Raw genomic sequence first — 26,174 nt, 5'->3', positions numbered from 1 at the left:
TGGTAGGATGGCCATTTTGACTATGTTAGTCCTGCCAATCCATGAGCATGGGAGATCTTTCCATCTTCTGAGATCTTCTTCAATTTCTTTCTTTAGGAATTTGAAGTTCTTATCATACAAATCTTTCACTTCCTTAGTTAGAGTCACACCAAGGTATTTTATATTATTTGTGACTATTGTAAAGGGTGTTGTTTCCCTAATTACAAGAATGCTTTTTACTTGTACTTTGTATTTTATGACACAAAATATTCTAAAAATACCCATTTTCTGCAAAGGTGTATTTCCTATACCACTTACACTTTCGTGATGAAGGGAATGTCTGGAGGTGAGGCATAAAAGCAGTACTTGCTGAGGGAAATGAAAACATCAAATCAAGTGGGCAGATGCTGTACTCAAGGTTCTGATAGTCAACTGCCTGACATTTAGCCATCACTTAACTGCTGAGCTCTTCCTAGGGAAGTGCCCATGCTACCTGAGCCTGCTAGGTCCTCCCCAGCCTCTGATGCCTCTCTCCAGCCTGGGAGAAGTGCCCGCTCGCATGCTCATGGCTCCTGCTCTTTTATCTTCCTGGAGCATAACAGAGACCCTGTCTGTTGTTCATTCTGCCCCGAGGTGTAGACAGAGTAGATACAAGAATTACCCACTGCTGATTTTTCAAAATAAGTGCATGTTCCTAAAAGAAACAACCTTTTGAAAGCTATATATTTTTATGAGTGTATGAATCACAGAAATTATCTGTCTCAGATAAATTTCTTAATAGCAAGAATATATACATTTACTCAGCCCAGCACTCTGGCTAAAAGTGCCCCTATCACAAGAAGGCATTTAATAATGAGCTTATAAGCAACAATTGAATGGACAATTCACATACTCTTCCAAACCCTCTTCAGCTTGCTAACGACCATCTAAGTATAACATGTGGAATGCTATCATCTAAGCTGTTTAGACTTGTCTTTAAATTTTTTACACATCCACTAATGTTGTATTCTATTAAAATTCCACATGCCTTTAGGCACATGAACCACTATAAAAAGAATGGGGCCAGGAGGATTAAACAAAACTTCAAAACACATCAGTTGAATAATTTTCTGTATCCTCATTATACTCAGGCATAAACCTGTCCACAATTAGTATTATTAAGACACAAAAGTCACACGTCTAAATTGCCAACAGCAAGAAACATGATATCAGATAAAAAAACACAACAACAACAACAACAACCCAGCCTGAATTAAACAGAAATAATATTTAAAAGAAAAAATTACACAACTATTAGCCTGGCCTCTATTCCTAGCACCAAGAAAAACAACTGGAACAAGAAAGAAGAGTGTTGAGGAGCTGGATGCTGGCCATCGAAGCTCTGTAATGAGCAGACTTTACACTCCAGGCAAGTGAAACTCTGTGAGCACTGTGCTCTACAGGGTGCAGCTGTTCCTCACGGGGATTCAGGCAACAATTCCAATACTCAGAATACTAGTAGATGATGTCAGGTGGAAAAAGCAGGCTTCTGCTGGGGTGGGAAGGCAGCAATTAAGCTACAATCATCTATGGGGTAGAGATTGGAGCTTGGAACAACAGTATTGATTTATGCTTACCTCAATGTAGACCCAGATGGTCACAGATAGAAATATTTACAGCTATGCATGTACACATGGCTTAGCATTCACACACATCCTCAATCTAGCATCTGAGGGGGCCTAGGCTCCCTAATACAAGATCTTACATTCTAACTGTGTCACCCAACAGAAGGAGCCTGGGCTCCCTGAGACACTGAAGATTCTAAACAGGATAAAAAGTGTGGACAAGAGGCAAGAGCATCTTCTAGTGCCTCAAAGTGAGAAAAAGGCAAAACATGCTCAACTGGAAAAACTCTCAAAGGCAAGATGCCAGCACTTTACTTCAGTGGAAACTACAGTAGTGCCATGATACAAAGGCACAGGCCTGGATGGAGAGAACAAAGGGATACTCTGCACTGAAGCACCTCAGCTAGGCCTAGCGGCTCATGGCTGTGAACACAGTGCTTGGGAGGCCAAGGCACAAGAATTCCCTTGCAGCTCAGAACAGCCTGGGCTAGACAATGAATTCCATCCAGGTCAGCCCAAGTTACCGAACAAGAGACCCTGTCAAAAATAAAGACAAAACACACCATGACACAGTGTTCTAAAATATGTCAGGATCTCAACCTCAAAGAGGCTGGATAATAAACCCCTGCTTTTCAGAATATAGTGACTCCCTTTTTCCAAGGGCTTGGGAGAAATCAGGAGTGAGGTGACTTTGTAATAAAGAGGCCTGCCACAGCCTGAAGCCAAGTCAGAGTTAATGGTGACAATGGAGCTGGCAGCACACCCTGGACACAAGGTGGGAGAAACACCTTTCTGTCTCTGTGGTCTCCTCAAACACCCCTAAGTCCCAGTCTATAAGGAAAACATCAGAAAAGGCCCAGATGAGGAACCGTTACCCAATATGTGACTGTCATCAAAAACAAGGAAGCCTACACTTTCACAAGCAAGAGGAACCTAAGGAGACACATGAGAAAACAGACAGTACACATACTACAGGTGGACCCTGGGTTCTATGCCAAGGCCAGGAGAGGGGAGACAGGAGGAAGAGAAGATCCCTCTCCACCCCATGTCATAGTGGCACAACCTTGTGATGCCAGCCCTTGGAAGACTGAGGCAACCAGAGTCTTGTGGGGTTGAGGCCAGCTTGGGCTATTTAGTAAATCTGTCTCAAAACAAACAAACAAACAAACAAACAAACCCCCAAAAGCCCTAAATGACTCTGATACATGCTTACCTCTGAGGATACAGTGACTGGTTTTCATGGGGAGACCCTGAGACAAGATGATGCAGAACCTGCTGGTCTGGGGACTACACTGTAATATCCTCTGCATTAAACAAACCAGGCAGTAAGAAAGGCAGTGCCCACTGTGTCATGCACTTCACACAACACACTTGTGAGGCCCTGTTATTAGAGATGGTGACCTTAGCAAGAGCAGCCCTTGGCCCGTATCTCCATGATGGGTGCTGGAGCCTCTCTGTTTTTGCATTCCTGAAGGCTCCTCTTTTGGATAATATACTACTTCTGCATCTTAAGACTGCCATAACAACCAGCCTGTGATGGTGCATGCCCTTAATCCTAGTACTTGGGAGAGTGAGGCAGGTGGATCTCTCTGAGTTCAAGGCTAGTCTGGTCTACAAAGTGGCTGCAAGCCAGACAAAGCTACATAAAGAGAGCCTGTCTTTAAAAGACTGCTGTCACAAATCACCAGTCTTGCTGGCTTAAAAACAAAACAGAAGTACAGAGCTGGAGATAATTCAGTGAGTAAAACAGCTGCTGAGCAAGCATGAGGACCTGAGTCAGGGTCCCTGGGCCCCACGTTAAAAGCAAGTTGTTTGGGTGTGCTTCTGTAACCCCAGTGCTTAGGGGAAGGGGTGGGAGACAGGCAGCTAAATATCTGTGGCTTGCAGGTCAGTTTGTCTATATAAATTCAAGAGCTCAGAATTCAGTGAGGCCCTGTCAAAAACAAACAAACAAACAAACAGGGTAGAGAACAACTGAAGAAGCCCTAAAGTCAAACTCTGGCTTTCAAGCATCAACATGTGAGTATATCATACACAGGAATCCTTGCACACAGACACTCAGAGACATGGGTCTGCGAGAAAGGTGGCACTCAGAAATACCATTCCCATGGGTGCTGTTCTCACACGGCCTTCCTGTTTGTGTGCCTCAGGTTTCTCTTGTGTAGTGCCCACCAGGGCAATCCAGGGCTATGTCCTCGCCTCAAGATCCTCAGCTTAATAAAGGAATCTGCAAAAACACCTTTCCAAATGAGGTGACATTTACTAAGACTGGCTATCTCTGGGTGGATGCTAGTCAACTGACTATACGTACTGTAAAGTCAAAATGATAATCAATGGATTTCTCCTAAAAATTACAGAAAAGGATGATATTATCAGCATGAATAAGACAGACTAGGTTTTTATTGACAGGCTTTTCTATGATCAACACTAAATGTCAAACAAACTGCTGTGACATGAACAGTGTTCCCCTCTCTGAGCTACTGCAATAGCTGATGAGTTCCTGCATCAAGGATCAAGGAGGAGGCAGGGACCCTGGCAGAGCCCTCACAGATGTGAGCATCACAACTCTTGGAGCAGCTGCTCCAGGATGCGGAGAACGTGCTGAGATGCTGGGCTTGAGGCCCAACAGCCCATGTGTTTTCATGCTACCACCAACTCTGGAAGCCCATCACACCATGTTGACAAGAGACTGCAGACTGACAGAGGCCCACAAGGTCTCATCACTAGACAGTAACTTAAATCTGAGAGCATTCTAAAAGCGATCTGCCAACCAAAAAAATGGAAGATTAAGATTATCCCTTCATCTAAAACTCTTGGCAACATAACTTTATTGATGACTGTCAAATGAATACTGGACCGTTACAATAAGAAAGATTTTAAATACATAGAAAAGAACATGATCATTATAAAGAGTAGAACAGAGCCCGGCATGGTGGTGCACGCTTTTAATTCCAGCACTTGGGAGGCAGAGGCAGGCGGATTTCTGAGTTCGAGGCCAGCCTGGTCTACAAAGTAAGTTCCAGGACAGCCAAGGCTACACAGAGGAACCCTATCTCGAAAAACAAAACAAAACAAAACACAAACAAAGGAGTAAGAAAGAGTAGAACAGTCCAATGTGACTTCTCTGTTAACATCAGTGAGATGGCTCAGTGGAGAAGGGTCCTGGCTGCCAAGGCTAATGATACTAGTTTGATCCCTGGGACCAATATGGTGGAGAGAACCAACTCCTGGTAGTTGTCCTCATGTCTACATGTATATTGTAGCATGCACATATATACAATAACTAACTAGATAAATGTAACTTAAAATTGAAAAAAATAAAAGCTTTACTACAAAGGCTTAACTGAACCAACTTCATTTTTGTTGCCTCTGCAATGTCACAGTAACTTCTGCTTTGCTGGTTAGGGGGAGTGGAGAAGGGAGCACCCTCAGGGATTGAGGGTTTGTGGAGGGAAAACCAGGTCTGGGGATAACATTTGAAATGTAAATAAATACAATTACCAATGAAAGAAAGAAAGAAAGAAAGAAAGAAAGAAAGAAAGAAAGAAAGAAAGAAAGAAAGAAAGAAAGAAAGAAAGAAGAAAAAAAAGTCCTATTGATCCCCTGCCACTGTCACCGAGTGACTTCATCAATCTGTTGGTCAGCAAGCCATAGCCAATCAGGGAACATCTGGTACATCCCAAAAGCAGAGTCTTTGGTTTACATTTGCTGGTTTGAGATTGGCAGTGCTGCACACTCAATGCCTGGGTATTTGCATCTTTTTTAAAGGGAATGGATCCCTGAATATGGTGGACACGTGCGATGCTGACAACTAGTGTGAAGAACAGACTTGAGAGTGCAATCTCGCCAGAGCCTGAGGGCAACTAGGGCACAGACGGCTGGAGATTAGCACCCAGAGCTGTGTGGTAGGTTTTAGTTACTTAGAATGCCCCCTCCCAAAGATAGAACCTTAGTGTATTACCTGGCACATCTTGAACTTGTGATTGTCCTGCCTCTTAGTAGCTAGCATAGGTGTATGTCATCATGCCTAACTCATCTGAAATTTGATGTTCAAGTATAACATTTTACATGTTTGTTCATTCCATTTTATGTGTATAGGTGTTTCCTTTTGTATGTTTGTGCACCACACTCAAGCACACTGTTTTTGCATCATTTAAAAGGCTATGCAAGCAGAAATAGGAATTATTAAAATTCCCATTATAAATATCTACCAACAAGCCTTCTACTGCTTTCAATTGCATCGGTGTAAGTAAAACTAAGTCTTCATCTAGGGAGAGAACACGGGACCTCATGCTTGTCTGGTAAGTGCTCTACCACTGAGCTAAGTTCTCAACCTCCAATTCTTGTTTTTGGGGGGTTTTGTTTATTTTTGGTTTTTGGTTTAGGAAATAAATGTCAGGCATCAAAGAAATAAATTTGCACAGATTTCTTTACCCTTAGGTAGTAGAGTCCTGCACGGTTGCCCTCCCTGAATCCTGGTGTCAGCAGGGGATTAGCATTCAATTGCTCTGTGAATGCTGAAAGAATCTTGCTACCCAGGAAAAGGGTTGGCTGTAATGGTCCCATTACACATTTTTTTACAGACATGACATGGCACATTATAATCTTGCTCAATGATAAGCTCTTTATGGAGCTAGAAGTCTGCAGCCTCTAGAACAAAGACCTCTTCTGTCTTCACGTTCCTAGAAGTCAGTAAGCTACAAATCACATCCTGTACACTGTGCACTCAGGGAATCCAGCTCTGTACTGCTCTGCCCAGTTTCCCAGAGCACAGAACAGTCTACAGGACACAACCACCACAACAAAAGCCCTTCGTTTTCTGTTGGAAGGCTCTGTGTTCTAACTGCCCCCACCCTACTTTTGGAGTCAGATTCATGTAGCAGTCTAGGCTGTCCTCAAACTTACTACATAGCTAAGGATGACTTTAAACTCCACCACTCCTGGCTCTACCTTTTTTAAAATTTGCAGCAATTTTAGAGGGACTGGTGAGATGGCTCAGTAAGTTAAGGCACTTGCCACCAAGTCTGACTGCCTGAGCTCAGTATGGAGGACACATGGTAGAAGGAGAGAGCCGACTCCATGGCTCTACAGACACCATAGCTGGCACACACAGGCACACAGACACCGAAATGTAATACAAATGTTCTGAAACCATTTCCAGTAACAAAGCTATAAATGCTGAGATTAGCACTTCCTGCCCTGTTTCACGTCCAACTTACCTATGACACAGGAGTTAAAATGAGGAAATTAGCATTTGTACACAACTAGTCCTGGAGCAGTAGACTCCACCACAACCCACCAGCTTGCTATTCCATGCCCCTTTCTCTTCCAACCCAGAGGCCCACATTGAGTGAAGTCTTCATGTCTCAAGACCTTGATACTGGAAGAAACACTGAGGAATTTCTATACCTTAGACTCGTTTAGTCTGGTGTGGAGTTAGAGATTTAACATAAGAAGGCAAGATGTCTTCCTCACACTCCATCACACTGGAGAGATTTTAACAGACATGTTACCCCCTGAGACCCTATTGGTGGATGCTGACTCACCGTAAGTCACCGTAAGTTTCACTCTGTAACTGCTGAAACATGTAACCGGCCCATAAAAAAGCTTTAAATTACTTAGTAGCTAGTCTGAAAAACTGAGAGATTCTCAGCTACACCAAGTAAATAAACATTTAGTTTTTACTTTGTGGCCATGCCTGCAATAGCAGCCCTCAAAAAGCAGAGGTAGAACTGGGAATTTAAGGCCAGCCTGGCTACATAGTGGGACCAAGAAAGAAAACCAATCCTGTCAAACCTTTGTGTTTGTCATCTCCTGAGACTGCTGTTCACACTGTCACTCAGAGTGACAGTGCTGTCCTTCAATCCCACTCATTTGTATTTGGTCATATAATTCCTGAGTGTTAACATGACTCAGAGAGAAGAAAGGAACGTAAATAGTATTAACCTTATATAGCACATCCCAGAGGGAGCATTTGGCACCCAGTCTGGCTTCCCCCACCCCAATTACAGTCTCTACTCACTGGAAACACCAAAGTCAATCTCTCTTTCTGCTGCCCAGGACAAGTGGAAATGTAAACTAACAATACTAAGTTCTACATGGTTCCGGAACACCACTACCTCCTAAGAAATGTTCTCTGAGTCTAAATGAATGACAACTCCTGAAGTTCAGTGGGTAAAGAGTTGTGAGAGAAGGCTGTACTACAGTAGACAGGGAAATTCCACCCACGGAGACACCACGTCTAGGTTTGGAGTGGTGACTGCTCCTTTCAAGTTATTCAAGCAAATTCACGTCAAGTCCACTTTTGATAAACTCTAACCTGGTATGAGATCTACATACAACTCCAGTACTTGAAATATATATACATATACAACATTCTGATTAAACAAACATTCCTGTTGCACAAGATTGAGACATATCAACTTACAACATTCTTCTAAACCTTAAGCAATTTTACCCAATTTCCCTAATCCCAGTAACGCTGCCTTTGCCACCTACCTTTCACTGTCAAGTTCATTCTTGCCTTTGTTCCCTCATTTACTATGCTGAAGACACCAGATTAAGTACCAATAAGGATGATTAAATATCAAAACTACAAACTTTAATTTATTGTTGCCTCTTAAAATTGGGAAGATATCATAGATACTCTGAAGCAACCTAAAAATGTGCTTGCTTAACAATACATATACTAAAATTAGAATATTCTAGAACTCTAATTATCTTTAGAGAAAACAGAGACTCAGGCTGCCAAAGCCTTTTATACTGCACCTCTAATTCATATTGTTCCTCTAGCTGCTGTCTGGCTCTCCCTTGCTCTCCTGTGCACATCAGTGTTCTGTCCTGGCTACTGCTAATTTGTCAAGTGGACACTGAAGCTCTTTTCTATACAAACAACTCATTCTGATGTTGATAAGAAGTTCTTAGAATTCAGAACTCACCTTATCCCTATTATTTCAAAATGACTTTATATGCCACTTTGAATACTTATATATTAAAAGGTACGCTATACATTCTGCTGGAGGAACTGGGGTGATAACATCTGCTATCTCAATTTTTAACTATACAGGAAATACTGTATTTCAAGGTTAAAAAAAAAAGAGAGAGAACATGTCTATCCTACCTCCTGTTAGTGTGCTAAAGAAACCTTCTTATATTAACTATATTAACAAGCTTAATAGGTAAAATGACAACCTTCCGATAATAAAAGTGATTAAGAAATAAAGTCTAGAATACCTTCAGCACAGGCCTATCAGACTTACAAATTACAAAGACATGTGCCAATCTGCCTTTCTCACAAACATAATCCACCTAGACATATGTCAGAGATACTACTGAAGATTTACTTGCACAGCAAACTACAGATCCAAAGCAACTAACAGATCTAAGTGCAAGTCCACAAAAAGGATTCGAATTTGATGTTGTTTTACCAATTACAGTTAAATACCTGTTATACAAGTCAAAATCTATACACGTAGAGTTTCCAGGGAATGAGTTCAGAATGCCTGTTTTGCAATATTCAAGGATACCCTCACCAGCCTCTCATCTCATAGGACTAACTCTTATCCTGCTCTAGTTATGGCAACACACATCATCACAATCCTTGAAACCACCCCACTCTGTGGGCAATTTCTCCCCTTGTTTCATTTTGGAAAAAAAAAAAATTCAGGTTCCAGAAGTTAGGTAACTTGTTGCACAAGACCACACAGCTAAAATGAGAAGCACCATGATTCAAGCCCAGGCCTATTTGTGACCAAAGTCTGCACCAGCCCAACCTTGCCATGTCTCAACCTCTGTGCCACCCTGGCCTCTCCATCCACCACTTCTCATGCTAACCATTGTGCTGTCTTAAGACCACACACCTTGCTCCCTATCTCTTTGTACTTCAGCCTATTTCTTCTGGAATATGAGAGAGTAGGGTTATCTTAGTTTACTTTTCTACTGCTGTGATAAAATCTCACGATCAAGGCAACTTCTAAAAGAAGCATTTAACTGGGGCTACAGTTTCCGAGGGCTAGAGTCCATGATGGCAGAGCAAAGGCATGGCAGAAGGAATAGCAGGGAGATTACATCTTGATCTTCAAAAGTTCCTTCGAGGCAGAAAAGGAATGGCAAGAGAGTCCTGAAATCTCCCAGCCTGTCCCCAGTGACACACCACCTTCAACAAGGCCACATCCCAATCCTTCCCAAACAGTTCCGCAACTGGGGAACAAGTAGTTAAATATGAGCCTATTAAGGTCATTCTCATTCCAACCACTACAAGGGGCTATGTTTTCTTTATTTCTATGATCTAAATAATAACAGGGATGTTTTCAGTACCAATGTCACTAGAAGTATGTGCTGCTAATGAAAGAGGTATGAATTTTATTTTTGTAATGAACATGTAATAAGTTTTTCCAATTTGTTTGACTTTTTAAAGTATAAAGAAATATTCAGAATAATGTATCTACATGAGAAGACACTTTAAGCTATGAACTGGGCATCCAGTAAAAGGATGCTCTTAGGTGGTATCAATGAAAGAGAAGAATAAACAAATCAAAACCATGTCCTCCATAATAGTACAAAGAGCACTGTGAGAATGCCTGGAAGCAGCATTTTCAGGACTCTGAATCTTAACTAAATGAAGTAATCCAGAGAACACTGTACAAGAGAAACAGAAAAACTATACAAACAGTGGTTATATGGTCTTGAAACTTACCCTATATCCAACTCATTTTCCAGATCTACTCTAGCCTTGTCTATGACCACAGTCAAAATGAGCAGCCTAGAAGTCCCTTGACAGGTGAGACAGAGGCATGGATTTCCTTCAGAACTGCACTCCAGGACTAAAAATGGTTAAGAGCATTTATTGGTCTTGTAGGACTGGACTTCAGTTCCTTGTACCCACACTGAGTGGCTCACAATTGCCTATAACCCCAGTTCTTGGTGGATCCAATACCCTCTGCTGGCATCTATGGGAACCTGCATTTGCAGTTCTAGTCAGGGCAGTGCTGGAGAGCTTGCCCTGGTAATGCGGATGCAGCAAAGCTGGTGGGGCTGACTTACTCAGGACTTTGAGTTGGCTCACCCTAACATGTACCCATCTATGAACTGCTGAAACACGTGAAGGGGAGGTCTTGCAGATCCAAAGTTGCAGGATCTCCACCACACAGAGCAACAACAGGATATCTGAGAGGACCCAGTATTGATGGTGTAGCAGCATACCAGACCAATGACTCATTGCAATGGACATCTGCAAGTAAAGATGTTTAGGCAAAAGAATAGATTGTGTGACACACGGAGAGATGGAGACACATGGAGAGATGTTTTCAGGGCATTTGGGGGGGGTGAGATTGCAAGGGTGAAGAGAGGATACAAAAGGACAGGGAGATGAGTGGATACAAACTGATTTACAAAGATTCAATAAAAAGTTTAAAGGGGGACAGCTGACTGGCACTGGTGGCACATGCCTTTAATCCCGGCACCTGGGAGACAGAGAACTCAGGCCAGCCTGGTATATCGAGCTCTAGGACAGGTAGGGCTACATGGGGAACCCTGTCTTAAAAAACAACAAAAAAACAAACCAAACAAAAAACCCAAACACACACAAACCCACTTTTCCAATGTCTCAACGCCATGCCACACAAACCCTTGAGTAATCTGAGGTAACAGCTTTTACTCTATGTGAAAGGCACCAGTTCTAACCAGAATTTAAGCTTCTGTGAAACTAAAATCATTTAAAAACATGTGCTTAAAGGCATTTATTAATAAGTCCCAGCAATAATCAAAAAATAAGCTTAGAAATAAATCTGAGTTTTGGCTTTGACAACTATCCCTCGTGAGTCATTTTAATTACACAGCTATTACCTGAGGAATTATTTCTACTTCAAGGCAAGTTTTTAAAAAAAATTACTCCTCTGGCTAAGCTTATAATAGAGCAAAATAAATATCTTCCAAGACTCAAAGCGTAACATAATTATCTTACAGGAAGTTTAAGGATTAATCCTGCCTGACTATAGAGCATGGAATTTCTTAGCGATGGGGGATGGGGGCGGGTATCAGGCAGGCTGACCGAATAGTAAAAGGCCCTTGTTTGTATTTCTTAAAATAAGAATGAAGGAGGGAAATTTTTCAAACAAGCAGAAAAATGCAGGATAAAATCTGTGTGACCCAAAGAAAGAACAATTTCTTAAAACACTAAGAAGTCACTAAGAGCTTTGGCTGCTTGCTCTTCCAGAGGGCAGAGCTGCACCCAAATGGCAGCTCCTTTTCTAGGGGGTCCAACCCTCCTCTCTGGCCTCCATGGGAATGGACATGCATTATGAACACACAGCCATAAATGAAGGTGAACACCCACACACTTTAATAAAAATAAATAAATAAAAAGCACAAACCATCAAAGAAAGGTTATGTTAGAGTTAGATTCACAAGTGGTCAATTTTTAAAAATTCTATAATTCAGTGAAGGCCAAGCACACAGTCCAGAAGATACTGTGTTGAGAACAAAGCACTTGAACAAAACTCTAAGACAGACATCTGAAACATGAGCCAAAACTACAAACAGGCAACTCACAGAAAAGAGAACTCTCAGCAAAGCTGAAGGGAGGAACCTCTGGCACGAGCAGGGGAGGGCCAGCCAGGAAAATCTAGGAAAATCAGTGTCATCATAAGGCATTTAAAGAACTGCAAAGCAGTAAGGACATTCCTGCCTGCCTGCCCTACATCCCTGGGGAGAGCCGCCCCGTGGCTGCTGTTACTGACCCAGCTTCCTAGGCGGAGGGGAAAATGCCAGAGAGGTATTTGTTTATCAGATCATCTGAACCAATAAGACTATTTACAAAAGTCTTAGTGCCCATAATATCAATCACAGGTATTCCGATCATATCATATTACTTCATGATGAATAAGAAATCACCTCTTAGTCTTTCACGTCCTAGAGCTCTAGACCCTACTTTACACCTACAATTTGGCACTCTCACTAAATCTTGCTCTATCTAACTCAAGATACTGACTCTATTCAGTAGCACCTATAAGATATTGATGACTACATCAAGACACCATTATTTTTTTTAATTCTCAAGAAAATCCCTAAGCTGTGTGGGAAAGGTAGCCAATGCCTGCAATCAGAGAGTTCCGGGCCAGTATATACCACAGAGTGAGACCCTGACCTCTACCCACACATAAAAGTGTTGGGCATGGTGGTTTACACATGTAATGCCTGCACTGTAGGGGCAGGAGCAGCATTTTTAGGCCAGTCTTAGCTACTGAGCAAGCTCACCATCAGCCTCAGCAACCAAGGAGGCCCTGTCTCAAAACAACAAACTAAAAGCAAGCTTGCCCTCTAGAATGCCAGCAAGACAAAGCATTTCAACATATACAGAGCGGTATGTAATTTTGCCACAAAGAAGTATGTTATGGTCATAACTATTTAATTAAGGATGAGAAATGCAGAAACACTGCTAGCTGTAATCTACTTAACACAGCATGAAATCCTTAAATGGCTTTTGTGCTCTAGAATGGCTCCCCTATAGGCCAAGTTTGATTGCTTGGTTGCTAGTTAATGGAACTATTTGGGAAAGACTAGAAAATGTGGCCTTACTGGAGGAGAGATGGCACTGGAGGTCAGCTATGAGGTTTCAAAAGCCCATGGCAGGCCCAGTTTTCCTGTCTGCACACCGCATGTGATGAGGATGCTCTGAGCTACTGCTCCAGAACCATGCCTGTGTGTTCCCAGCCTTCTGTCCATGGATTCACCCTCTGACACTGTCATCAAGTGCCCCATTAAATGCTTTCTGTTATAAACTGCCTTGGTCATGGTATCTCTTCACAAAAATAGCAATAACTGAGACAGCTTTCTTCACTGCAAAATTTCATGACAAAAGAGATTCTTCCTGGCCTGGTGAAAAACGACCAGATAATAGAGGCAGGCAGGGACAGCAAGGCTCATGGAGATTAAAGGGCTCCCTCAGATCATACTTAGAATTTAAAATGCACCTTTGTTAACTTAAAATTAAAAAATGACATGAAAGGAATGAAGCAGGCTTGTGGACCATTGACACCAGAAATTAAGAGGTTTTTGGAACCCAGGAAGTCAGGGATGGCCGCTCCGCAGCTGTCATCATGCCACAAAATGAATATATTCAATTGCACCACAAACAATATGGATACTGTTTGGACTACCACGAGAAAGAAAGAAGGGGGGGGGGCATGAGTGTTCAAAGAAGACTGGCCTGAAGGCTGAATTCTACCATAAACACCATGCTGAGAAAATACAAATGAAAAAGTCTATTAAGATGCATGAGAAGAGAAACACCAAGCAGAAGGACGAGGAGAAGGCTCCACAGGGAGCAGTCCCCACCTACCTGCTGGACAGAGAGGGGCTGTCAAGAGCAAAAGTACTTTCCAACATGACTAAGCAGAAATGGAGAGAAAAGGCAGGAAAATGGGAGGTCCCTCTACCCAAAGTCCATGCCCAAGGAGAAACAGAAGTATTGGAAGTTATCTGAACAGGAAAAAGAAAATAGAAGGCATAAAAGAGAATGCTTTGTTGGTGATGGCTTGACAAGAAAACCACCTAAATATGAAAGGTTCATTAGGCCAATAGGTCTACGTTTCAAAAGAGCCCATGTCACACACCCTGGGCTGAAAGCTACCTTTTGCCTGCCTATTCTCGGTGTGAAAAAGAATCCATCATCCCCATTATATACAACCCTGGGTGTGATCACCAAAGGTACAGTTATTGAAGTAGACGTGAACGAGTTGGGCCTTGTGACACAAAGAGGCAAGGTGATTTGGGGAAAGTCTGCCCAAGTTACCAACAATCCTGAGAACGATGGGGTTCGTAAATGCAGTCTTGCTGGTTTGACAGTGACATCACACAAGCCATTCCACTCAGTACCTCACTACCGAAGACTCTCAAGAAAACATGATCGCTGGGATCTTTCTGAACTACCAAGCAGTCTTACCCCCATGTGCAGTCATCAAGTAGTTATGAGATTGTAAAGGAAAATAAAACACTGCCCAATTTAAAAACAAATTACATGAAGACCCACTCCTGTATGCTTCAAACTGTTGTTTCCCTAAAAATTTAAGCAGGAGAAACAAAGTAATTAGAAGATGCTTAAAAGCAAGCTGTAGTTCAGGGGAGGCAAGCAAGGGCAAGGGCTTGCTTCTTCCTTTAAGAAAGAGCCGAGGGCTCACGCAGGAGGGCCAGTTCTTGCTTTGGGCAAAGGGCCTAGCAGCTCCTCTGCTCTTCACAACCACAAATAGCTGACTAAACTAAACACAACAATCCACTTCATGCTACCATTATTTGATCCTGAAATTACAGGCAAGAGGCATACATGTGCCAATAGACCAGAAAAGCCCAAAATGAACTCATGCTCTCTTAGTAAAGAGCAAATACCTGCAAGCAGCTTTCCTTAAAGCTTTCGTGTGCTCACTCAGACCTGCCTGCCACCTAGTGTGAAAGGGACAACTATATCATAAACTTACAAGTAAAAAGTCAAGGTTTCTAACAATCATTTCTCTTTGCTGCTAGAGATGCCCTAGGGATGCTAAGCAAACGCCATAGCACACGCTGTGCCACTATGCTGCAAGCCTAGCTCCCAAACACAGCTCCTGGCTTTTTCTCATCACTGACCATTTTAAGTTCAAAACATGTAAGTTTCTGATCTGTGTAGGTCATCTTGACCAGATGAAAGTGGGAGCCTTTGGGAGATGGAAAACAAGGAATTGATTCCTGTGGAATCAACAACAGAAATCAGATGATTCTGGGTTTCATGGAAAAAGGTCACAGTGACCATCAGTAAATCCTATGTTTCCTTCAAGCCCCAAGTGCCATTATTTATTTTAAAAGACATCAGAAGTCCAGAGGCATACTCCAAAGGCCTAGCAGTCTAAAAGGCCAGGGGGAAATCTGGGTAATGAGAATTTTAAAAATTAAAAACTAAGGCTAAAACATGTACCAATAACTTATACCAATGCTAACTCTGAAGAGGCTGGTATTGCTAGTTTCCTATGATTAACTCAGAACTCAAAAGGCAAAATTGACAGTTTTTCCCACATAAAGAACTCTGCTCTTACCTCATATGACCAGACACACTGCACGCCGGCGAATCTCCGGACACATCTCCCCACTTCTACGTCCTCATGGGTGGTGTACATTTCCCGGAGACACTTGCCAATGTGCGGCGCCACTCTCCGAAGCACTTCCCGGCTCAGAATCACACCAGGCCCCCCCATGCAGAAGTTCTCCCCAGGCTCAAGGGCCAGCTTCCCCATTTCCTCTGTGGTGCCCAGTCCTGTCTGCCCGAGGAAGAGGGGTTCGCTGCTATTCAAACTCCTCAGGAAACTCTCCAGACGGTCTCCCTTGATGTAGACATCATCGTCTGCTCTCATGAACCACTCATACTTGTCCAGGTAGTGATCGTGCATGTACTTGAGCATCATGAACGACTTCTTCTGGGGTGGGTAGGAGTCGTCCACACCCCTCAGGGGCACTATTGGAATGGGTAGAGATGTATCTGAACCCTCGCTAGAGAAGAACTCCACTTTCCCGGGAATTGTCTTGGACCATGTTCTGTAATTAAAATAAATACAGATTAGAGGACAATTATTTTCAGAAATGCATGTATCTGCTCATTTTGAATCATTATGTGACTGCTTAAATTTGGTCTGCTTGCCTCCTTTAATGGAGACTCCACTGACTCCAGATTCATTTTCATAAGAACCCCAACTGAAGGAAGGGTAAGAGATCGTTAAGTTCTGCTTGCAGCTGAAAACCAACCTGACACAGCCAGATCTAGGTAGTCAACTTTTGGATTTCATCAACTCCTACTGACAAGCCCTCAGCCCTGTAAGATGGCTACTCAGGTGAAGGAACAAACTGCCAAGCCTCATCACCAACTGAGTTTGGTCCCCAGAGGCCACATGCTTGACTCCTCCAAGTTGTCCTCTGACTTCTGCATTTGCACCATGGCATGAACACGCCCACATACTCCCACAAAGTAAATAAAATGTAAAAAAGAAATAAATGACAGAATCAAATGTTCCACTTAACAAAGCTTATTGCAAGGTTGGAGTGCCAAGCAAGAGAGATGCAATGGTGAACCAAAACACAGCTGGGAAGTCTGAGCAGTCAGGGACAGACATCGTTGGGATGGCCACTTGTGGATGCTCTCAGAGGAGCACACAGGCAAAGGAGGTCCAGAACAAGGATGCTTCCCTGAGGCAGGGGAAGTGGCCAGGATGCTACAGTCAAACCGGGGTGCAGAGCATGGCAGAGTGCTATTCCAGAGACAGAGGAAAACTCAGCAAAACTGGAGTCAGAGCCTACCAGAGTAGTCTTCTATGCTATGCCTTGGGAGGCACCAGTGAACACAGCAGGAGAAAAGGCATGTGTCTTAGTCAGGGTTTCTATTCCTGCACAAACATCATGACCAAGAAGCAAGTTGGGGAGGAAAGGGTTTATTCAGCTTACATTTCCATACTGCTGTTCATCACCAAGGAAGTCAGGACTGGAACTCAAGTAGGTCAGGAAGCAGGAGCTGATGCAGAGGCCATGGAGGGATGTTTCTTACTGGCTTGCTTCCCCTGGCTTGCTCAGCCTGCTCTCTTATAGAATCCAAGACTACCAGCCCAGAGATGGTCCCACCCACAAGGGGCCTTTCCCCCTTGATCACTAATTGAGAAAATGCCCCACAGCTGGATCTCATGGAGGCATTGCCCCAACTAAAGCTCCTTTCTCTGTGATAACTCCAGCTGTGTCAAGTTGACACAAAACTAGCCGGTACAGCATGCATACTCTGAAATTCCCAGGCAGTAGTTTGAATTGAAACAAGCCAAAGATAAAGGTCTGAGGTATAAAAGGAGCTGGTTCAAGTCAAACAGGAAAGATTAGTTACCAACTAAATGGAAACAAAGTATCCAGTTGAGAACACCTAATTTAAGGCCATCATAACGTCCTTTCCTTTGCTTCAGGCTACTGCTAAGAACTTAAGTAATTTAGCTACAATCATTCATTTATATGGATTACTTCCATTATAAAAATGACAACAAATAAAATACAGGCTGAATATCCTTTAAACATTTTTACATTTTAAAAAATGTAGATATATAAAAAATGTGGATATATATTTTTAAAAATGTGGTTACACCAGTCAAGTACCCCAATCTAAAAATCCAAATGCTCTGACCCTGTCACTGGTAGAACTGTACACTGCACTCAAAAAGTCTCCTATTTCAGAGCATTTTAATTCCACATTAGGGGGCTAGAGAGATGGCTCAGCAGTTAAGAGCACAGACTGCTCTACTGAAGGTCCTGAGTTCAAATTCCAGCAACCACACAGTGGCTTATAATCATCCATAACAAGATCTGATGCTCTCTTCTGGAGTGTCTGAAGACAGCTACAGTGTACTTACATATAATAAGCCTTTAATTCCCACATTAGAGATGCTCAATTTGTAGTAAATTTAATATTAAGAAAATCAAGGCCCAACATGGTGGTGCACACCTTTAATCCCAGTACTATGGAGGCAGAAGCAGGTGGATCTCTTCGAGTTCTAGATCAGTCAAGGCTACATAGTGAGACCCTGCCGAATGTGGGCAGGGAAAAGAAAATAAAGTCATGAATTGTAGATATAGGCTAATGGTAGAGTGCAAGGCCAGAGGTTCAATTCCCAGTCTTACTGTCTCTCTCTGTCTGTTCCCTACCCATACACTGCCCCATACACACAGGTTCCAAGTAACAGTTATTCATACACTTTAATTTATTTAACCAGTACAACTGTATTTCTATAGTGAAAAGATATCTTGGACCAACTAAATCTACACAAATCTATAATGGAGAGTACTAGGATAAAAATACCTTTAAACATATTCTAAGCCAGGTATAGTGCACAGGTATATAATCTCAGTGCTCAGGAGACTGAGGCTAGAGGTCAGACTGGGCTACTTAGGGCAACCCTGAAGTACAAAAGTAGGGAGACTGGAATTGGAGGAGCTACAGGCATAGCAGACATAACTTTCACTCTCCCCTACGGTACAGGAGACATGGAAGTGTCACACACTGATCTTCCAGCCAAACTTAACTGTAGTCAAACCTAACCCAGGAGCTACCCCACACTGATCTTCCAACCAAGCTTAGCTGTAGCCAACCTAACACAGGAGCTACCCTCCAAACCGCCACTAGAGCAGGTCATGGTGCTCAGCACTAAGTGCCACATGGTCGTCACCACCATCAGCTCTACAGTTTCCATCTTGTGAAACTGAAATTCTAAAGTTATTGTTATAACTTTAAATGAGATACTTCAAAAACAAAACTGCTTTTCATTTATCTTCCTAACCAAAATATAAGGAATAAAAATAACCAAATTCCCTGTTCACATTGAAGAAATACTCAATTGCATAAACATTCTATTAGATTCCTCTCAAAAAGTCCAAGGACTGACTATATCCTATTTTCTCATACCTAAAGTATTAAATATGAGGTGCGTCAGTGTTTCATTTACCAACAGCAAATACTGCCAACTGTAAGTCAATCAACAACTAGAAACTACACCTACTTCCAAGCTGCCAGAGTCTGGAGAAGTACGTCTTAGAAAGAGTCTGACAGCACTGCAGTTAATGTTCTCCCAATGCCTGTGGACTAGTTTAAATAGATTTGTGGACTCTGTGCCATGTGGCTCTTTAGGAAAGAGCCATGAAACAAATGACACAGAAAACTCTTATCACATAACAGATTCTATACCAGGTACAGTACTTCATTTCAACAAATGATATGCTCTTTTAAATAAATTTAAAAAAAAAAAAGTGAGCTGGAGAAATGGCTCTGTAGTTAAGCACATTTGCTATCTTGTAGAGGTTGAGGGTTGGGGGCTCAACACCCACATAAGGCAGCTTACTACTGCTTATAACTCCAGTTTCAAGGAATCTTCTTCCAGTCTCTGAGAACACCAGCACATATGATGCATGCATGCATATATTCATGTATATATACATATATATGGAGAGACTCACATATGCACATAAAATAAATCTGTGAGATATATGTGAGTGTGTGTATGTGTGTGTGTGTGCGTGAGTGTGCTCTCCCCCCGCCCCCTGTCCCCCTTGGTAGCACAGAGCTATAGTCTCAGTTACTCAGGAGGCAGAGGTAGAACAGAACAACTTGAGACCATGAGTTTAAGATCAGCTTGGGTAGGCAACATGGTGAGACTCTCTTTCAAAAAGCAAAATAGAGCAAAATGGTAAAGTAAATAAAGGAGAGATGAACTGTTAATGTAAGGAGAAACTAACTCTACTACAAAGGGACAAATCCTTTGGCAAACGGCTACAACATACAGAATTATGACAACCTATAGGTAACTCTCTGATGTGGTATGACTGCAGGAGAAAACACTTCCCAACACTCCACTAACCACAGGAAGCCAGTGTACCCCACCCTTTTAAGCCAAGGAGCCCTAATTCTGCTGTCCAGTAATGTTTGGGTTTTCTTGGTTTTTTTTTTTTCTGTCACAATAATTCTTTGAAAATGTAAATAATCTCAATTCTTGGCACACAACAGAGGTCAATGAACACGTGGAATGAGAACTGTCCCCTCCTATATAGCAGGTGACTTACAGATGCTGTGTGTTATGTTTGCCAAGGGACAAAAATCACTTCCAGATAAGCTTCACAGAACTGTCTACCAGCCCAGCCATACTTTCTACAATTTGTACATGAAGAAAACCAAGTTACTCAAAGCACAAAAAGAAAACAATTATTCAGAGGGAAAAGTCAGAGGCTCCATGACTTGAAATATACTATAACTTGTGGTACTTCTGAAAGGTAAGGCAAAGCTAAATAATGTCTACCATCTTAGGAGGGAATTGTAAAGGTGAGGTTGAACAACTTATCACCTATCAGTATAAAGAAGTCATTATGTTTCTATGCTAGTGTGTGATTACTAAAACAGAGCAAGTTCTAAGTAACACTACAGCAACCAACCCCAAAATCGCAAAAATACTGGGACAAGAGGATGCTGGTGGAGGGAAGGAGCAGCTAAGGCAAGTCCTGTCTTCAAAGAAACAACCTATTACAGAACATTCTACAGAGCATGGGCTCTGGGAGTGCGCTGTTAGGGTGAGCGAGGCCTAACTCCAGTCCAGTGCTGCCTCAGTCTGACTTATTATTAGAGAAGGCAGAGGCTTGCAAATTAGGTAGGGAAAGAAGAAGTAAGAGACAGGAAGTAGCGATGGTTGTGTGGAAAGTCTCACACATTTCTGCCTAAAAACCTAACCCTCAAGCCATGAATTTTATTTAACTCTCAATTTCAGACATTGTTTTAGAGTAGAATTCTAGTAAGAATTTAAATTTTAAGTATTTTTACTCAAAACACTAGGCTCTTCCTATTTGCCTGAAGATCAGAATTCATTTCTGCCTGCGCTATTTGCCAGTGCCCCGGGCAGAATGCAAGCAAAAAGCTCTGCTAACGCAGCCGTCACAGATGCAATTAATGTCCCAACTGTGACTTGAAATGCTGTAATTTGTCTAAGAAGAGAAAGCAATTAATTTTAAAACAGACAACCTAACCTCAACCCTTCCTTAAAAGCTCCTCTGCACTTTTGGTAGCCCCACCCAATTATTATCCCGTGCTTCTTAGGTAACCCAGGGCAAGCCTCTTGTTGTCTTTTCTATTCTAATTGAAGGGTGGTTTGAGGGAAATCTTCTCATTATGAATTCCTTGCAAACCCTCCAATCTTAAGAAATTGTGATCTTCTCAATTAGGGTTCCACAAAGTGAATTCATTCTGGAACATAACTCAATTCTGTGGGAAGAAGAAGAAGGGAACAGATTCATAATTTCAAACTGAAGGCAACATTGCTGAACAAGCAAGCTTGCCCTTCTTCTGTGATCAAAACAGGTCAAGTTCCATGGTTTCCATAAGCAAATGTCTACTTGGCTATCAACACATTTGTCGCCTGGGGCTCTCAATGGAAATGACAGAACATCTGCAACGGTCCTTGCCAGAAAGCTCAATTTTCAATGGTCTGATACCCAACTCTCTCTACAGCCCAGATAAGACAGCTGAAATGTGAGAGTGCCAAGGAAATCTTCTATTTCCCCAAGTTTCTAAATGCTATCTGCTGTACAGATTAAACCACACTAAGAAATGCAGCTGGACAGCTGGCAGGTTCTAGTCAATACCGTTGTAAGAAAAACTACATCTACAATACAGACATTGTCCTGAGTAAGCAACCATAACATGTGGCTAGGTTTACAAAGCAGGCAAAAAGGGCTAAGAATGTAACAAGTGATATACAGTGTATGCCTAGCAAGTTCAAGAGCCTGGACTCTATGCCCCACCCCATACAACTTAATGCAGGGAAGACTATATAGAGATATCTTGGCTTACTAAATATTCAAAAGTAATGCACAGCTCTACCCCAAAGCATTCACTGTGATTGTTTCTAGGTGGGGCATTTGAAAATACTCATTTAGGAGCTCGAGAGGTGGCTCAACTACAAAGAGCATTGCCCTCTGCTTCTTAGGGCACTAGGCATGCATGTGGTACACAAACATACATGCAGGTAAAACACACACCTAAAATAGTCTTACCAACAGGGCTACCTAAGCATGACCTGAACAAGGACAACAACAGGCATGCTAACATGGACTGGGGGGCGGGGGACACAAAGAATGACAGGCAACTGAAAACTGCTGAGAGCAGGGGTAACCGCCTTCCCCAGGGAAGAGACACCAACTAGTTATCCAATAGCAAATGAGCAGTCTTAAAACCATACACATACAAGTAACACTATAAAGACTGAGCAGGTATTTATGTATTTAGGAACACACACACAAAACAAAGAAAAAAAGAGGTTATGAATTTGAAAGATATGGGAGGGGTATGTGGGAAGGTTGGAGGGGTAACTGTATAATCTCAAAAATTAAAAATTTTAAGATAAAAAAATTTTGAGTGCTCGCTTCGGCAGCACATATACTAAAACTGGAACGATACAGAGAAGATTAGCATGGCCCCTGCGCAAGGATGACACGCAAATTTGTAAAGCATTCCATATTTAAAAAAAAAAAATTTGAAATTAAAACACTTAATTTTCTTTGTATTTTCCACATCTTCTATAAATAAATATATTTACCAAGGGGGGAAAATTCCCCAGGGGAAGCTTTATCTAACAAGAAAAACAGAAAGACAACAGAGCAGTTTATTTTGTAATAATCTTATCCAACAGGCAAATCAAAGAAAAGTGGCCTTAAGATCAAGTTCCTCCTTTCACACTTTCTACATTTTAATAGTTACACTAATTTTCCTAATTAGAAAGGCGGGAAGACTTTCTATTCCACAAACCAGTCTTACACATGTCGCCTGCTGGTTACAGAGTGCTAAGCTTGGAAGCTATCGTCACCCAGGACACAGCTTCTCAGGCCTGTGGCTAAGTGGCTGGAGTCTAAGCAGGAAGACAGAATGATGGGCACTAGGAACTGGGTGAACTTAATCCTTCCTGTTAGGGAAAGGATTTAAGACCATGTAGCCAAAAATGCATGCACAGGGAGGAAGGTAAGCAAGGGTCTAATCCCAGAGGGGAAGGTGAGGGGTGGCCCAGACCGAGGCAGGGAGGGAAATCTCGATGAACGAAGGGCGCTCTGCCCTGTGCTCTGCCAGGGCAAACTGGGCCAGCTTCAGTACTCAGGAGGTACCTTCTGCTTCAACAAGCTCCTGTGCTCAGACCCGAGATCACAGTGTCACCCATGTGTGCTAACAGCGGCCCACCTTCAGTTATAAGCTGTCCAGGAGGCAAAAGGAGATGTCACAAAACTGTCCTAGTTCAGGGTTCTGGGTAAGAGCTACTCCAGACACGAGGTCCTCGGGGAACAGCCTCCTCCAGGCCCACTCAGGGAAGGTGGATAAAGCACCCTGTGGGAAGCAGTCTGAGGAGAAGCAGTCTTAACTCATCCTCTCACAAAGTGGTGTACAGAAGGAAGCTGCTGTTTGTTGTCCAATCAGAGTAGACAGGGACCTGGGGAAGACGCAGTCACTAACTGACAAGGGCAGTTTTTCTCAGTATAGGAACCCTACTTTAACAGTTCTTGGCATCCCTATGGGTTCGTGGTTTCTGGGTATATATGGTTTCCTCTCAAGTCAACTGACTCACTGTACTTAAGACACGAGTAATCTCAAGCTGTTACAGGAATAGGTGAAAAATAGAATAGAGAACAGTGGAGAGATTATTTTAAAAGGTTAAATTGTACTCTTTACTTCTGATCCTTAAACAGTCTTACTGGAAAAGCAAGTGTAAAAGTGTATGTTTGCTTTACCATCCAAGCACTTGGGAGACGGAGGCAGGAGGATACCCAGTTGGGCTGTATTATATACTGAAACCTTAATCTAAAAGGGGGAGGGAAGCCCTTTTCTTATACCCTCCCACTTCGACAATGGTCTGGACAGTAGTCCAGAAGGCATTCCCAAGTATTAGAAGCCAGCCTGCTAGCCCAGCTTCACACTCACCAGGAGACCATAATACACTTTTTTTTTTCTTTTGGAAACCTAAGAATTAAAATGCAGAGTATAAATGAGAGAAGATGTGTGGTGGCTTTCTTCCAGTCTCCAAATAAGTACTATAGAGCTCTCTGAACACCTTCTGTACTGCTGCTATATACTTAAAGTTCTCGTATTTTCCTGAGCTACAGTTCTTATTAGGCCCAAATAAGTGTTTTTGTTTATTTGTTTGTTTGCTGGGGGTGGGATGAGTATATATTATATATAAACAAAATGTAAGTTTTCAATTCTTAGGAAAAAACCAAAAAACCACAATAGAGAAGTTATGCAAACAGTAGAAGCATCCCAGGCTTCCCTTGTGCCTCGGTGCCCTGTGCCGAGAGGTACAACCTGGAATCAGCCTGTTCGCCAGCTGCTGCCAGCCCCACTTGCCAGCCCCACTTCGCTCAGCAATCACAGGCCACTCTACCGCCTCTCCCTCTTACCAGGTGGAGGACCCTGAAGTATCATTACCACAGGAAACTCAGGGCCAGCACGGACAGACAGCTCATGAGTACCAGCCAAGTGGACAAACAGGTGGCCCTCTGCGGCCTCCCGGGCCGGCCTACCTTCTCTTCTCACTGGCACTTGTTCTCGGTTATCTCCTTTTATTTCACAGTGAGGACCAGAGTGACGATAAGACCCGGGAAACAGTCCTCTCAGATAAGGAGGGCAGCCTCGCACACACTCCATCCACTTCCACCTGCCCTTTGTCTGCCTGGCTTGGTAACAGAAAAAACTCCTTCAGATTGTGACTGGGTTGAATTCTTAAGCCAAAAAACCTGACTCAAACCCTCCTGTGAGATCTTGCTTACTATCACATTATCACAGATCCTGCACACTTACGTGTGAACACTGCCATCAGAAACAAACTCAACAAAGCTTAATACAACCAGCTTCCAAATAGCAAGACCATCAACTGAGCTTCCAATCACAGGTCCCATCAACTACTCTCACGCTGAGATACCACTGACAGTTCTACAAAACTCAGGCTCCTGAGTCTGGTGCATGTGACGTCCCAGAGGAAACTCCAACTCCCCAAACTCCAAAAGGTAATCTAAGTATTCAGAAATGGGCTCAACCTATTAACTATAAGGGCTAATGGACTGTAGGAGGATTTCTGGTGGTCAGATATAAGCCAGCATCCACCAGGCTTTCTCCTCTACCAAAAGGAGTAAATACCTGTGGTGCCTATTCACACACCTGGCCCTTTCACCTCCTCCCTAGCTAAACTCCCTCGAGCTCCTGGGTTTCCACGCAGAGCTACTCAGTTTCGGTACAACCCCGCTATTCTCCCTGGGCCCGACCCTCCAGTTTCTCTGCTCCTGCTTCTCTCTAGTCCCCTGCTCTCTATCCCTGCTGTTAGCCTCTGCTCTCTCAGACAGCCCTGACCGTCTGTGCTCAGTCTACTTTTACTCTCTGCTCTGGACTCTTCCAGATGCCTCTGGCTGTGTGGCTGTGTCCTCATATATTCTCTCTCTCTCTCTCTCTCTCTCTCTCTCTCTCTCTCTCTCTCTCCCACACACACACACACACACACACACACACACACCTACAATAGAAAGCTTCCCCTTAACCACACACTGGCTGGCCATGCCATCAGTTTCTAGAGCACACAGGTGCCTTCCCTCACAGGCCCTTGGTGTCCCTGCTGTCACTTTCCCAATAGCTCTCCTTTCTCATCACCCACCACTACCATTTCCAGCTACATCATGACTTAGAAAACCTGAAATTATTGCTGTCTCTAAAACTCCTACTCGTTCTTCAAGGCTCAGAAGAGGAGAAAGGGTGGGAGTGCGGTCAGCCTGTCCTTGCTCGATGCCTTTCCTTCTGCACACTTCTGCTCACACCTTGTGAGCCCTTGTCAGTCAACAGTCTTCAGCTCTTCATCTAAACTAGGCTCTGTAGGACTACAGCCCAGTATTAGTAATCTTTCAATAACCAGCAGCGAAAACGTCTGAGTCCTGCTGGCAACTGCACCAATCTCACTGACATCACAGACCCTCCGACTCTCACTGACATCACAGACCCTCCGACTCTCACTGACATCACAGACCCTCCGACTCTCACTGACATCA

At 42.9% G+C, this 26,174-nt stretch overlaps 1 protein-coding gene and 1 non-coding gene across 2 annotated transcripts in view; one reads left to right on the top strand and one right to left on the bottom strand.

The window, feature by feature from the left end:
* Positions 1-26,174, bottom strand: part of Chsy1 (chondroitin sulfate synthase 1) — a 64,535-nt gene that overhangs the window by 32,275 nt on the left and 6,086 nt on the right. Inside the window, exon 2 of the mRNA XM_021196971.2 lies at positions 15,644-16,139. Coding sequence (XP_021052630.1) covers positions 15,644-16,139 — 496 coding nt within the window. The remainder of the gene's footprint in view (positions 1-15,643; positions 16,140-26,174) is intronic.
* On the top strand, positions 22,519-22,625 carry LOC115063055. The gene has a single exon (XR_003842936.1). It is a non-coding gene; the product is annotated as a U6 spliceosomal RNA (small nuclear RNA).

Source organism: Mus pahari, chromosome 1, assembly GCF_900095145.1.
Source record: "Mus pahari chromosome 1, PAHARI_EIJ_v1.1, whole genome shotgun sequence".
NCBI classification, from domain to species: Eukaryota; Metazoa; Chordata; class Mammalia; order Rodentia; family Muridae; genus Mus; species Mus pahari.
The sequence above is the reverse complement of the archived record's forward strand: the minus strand, read 5'-3'. Positions and strand labels throughout refer to the sequence as shown.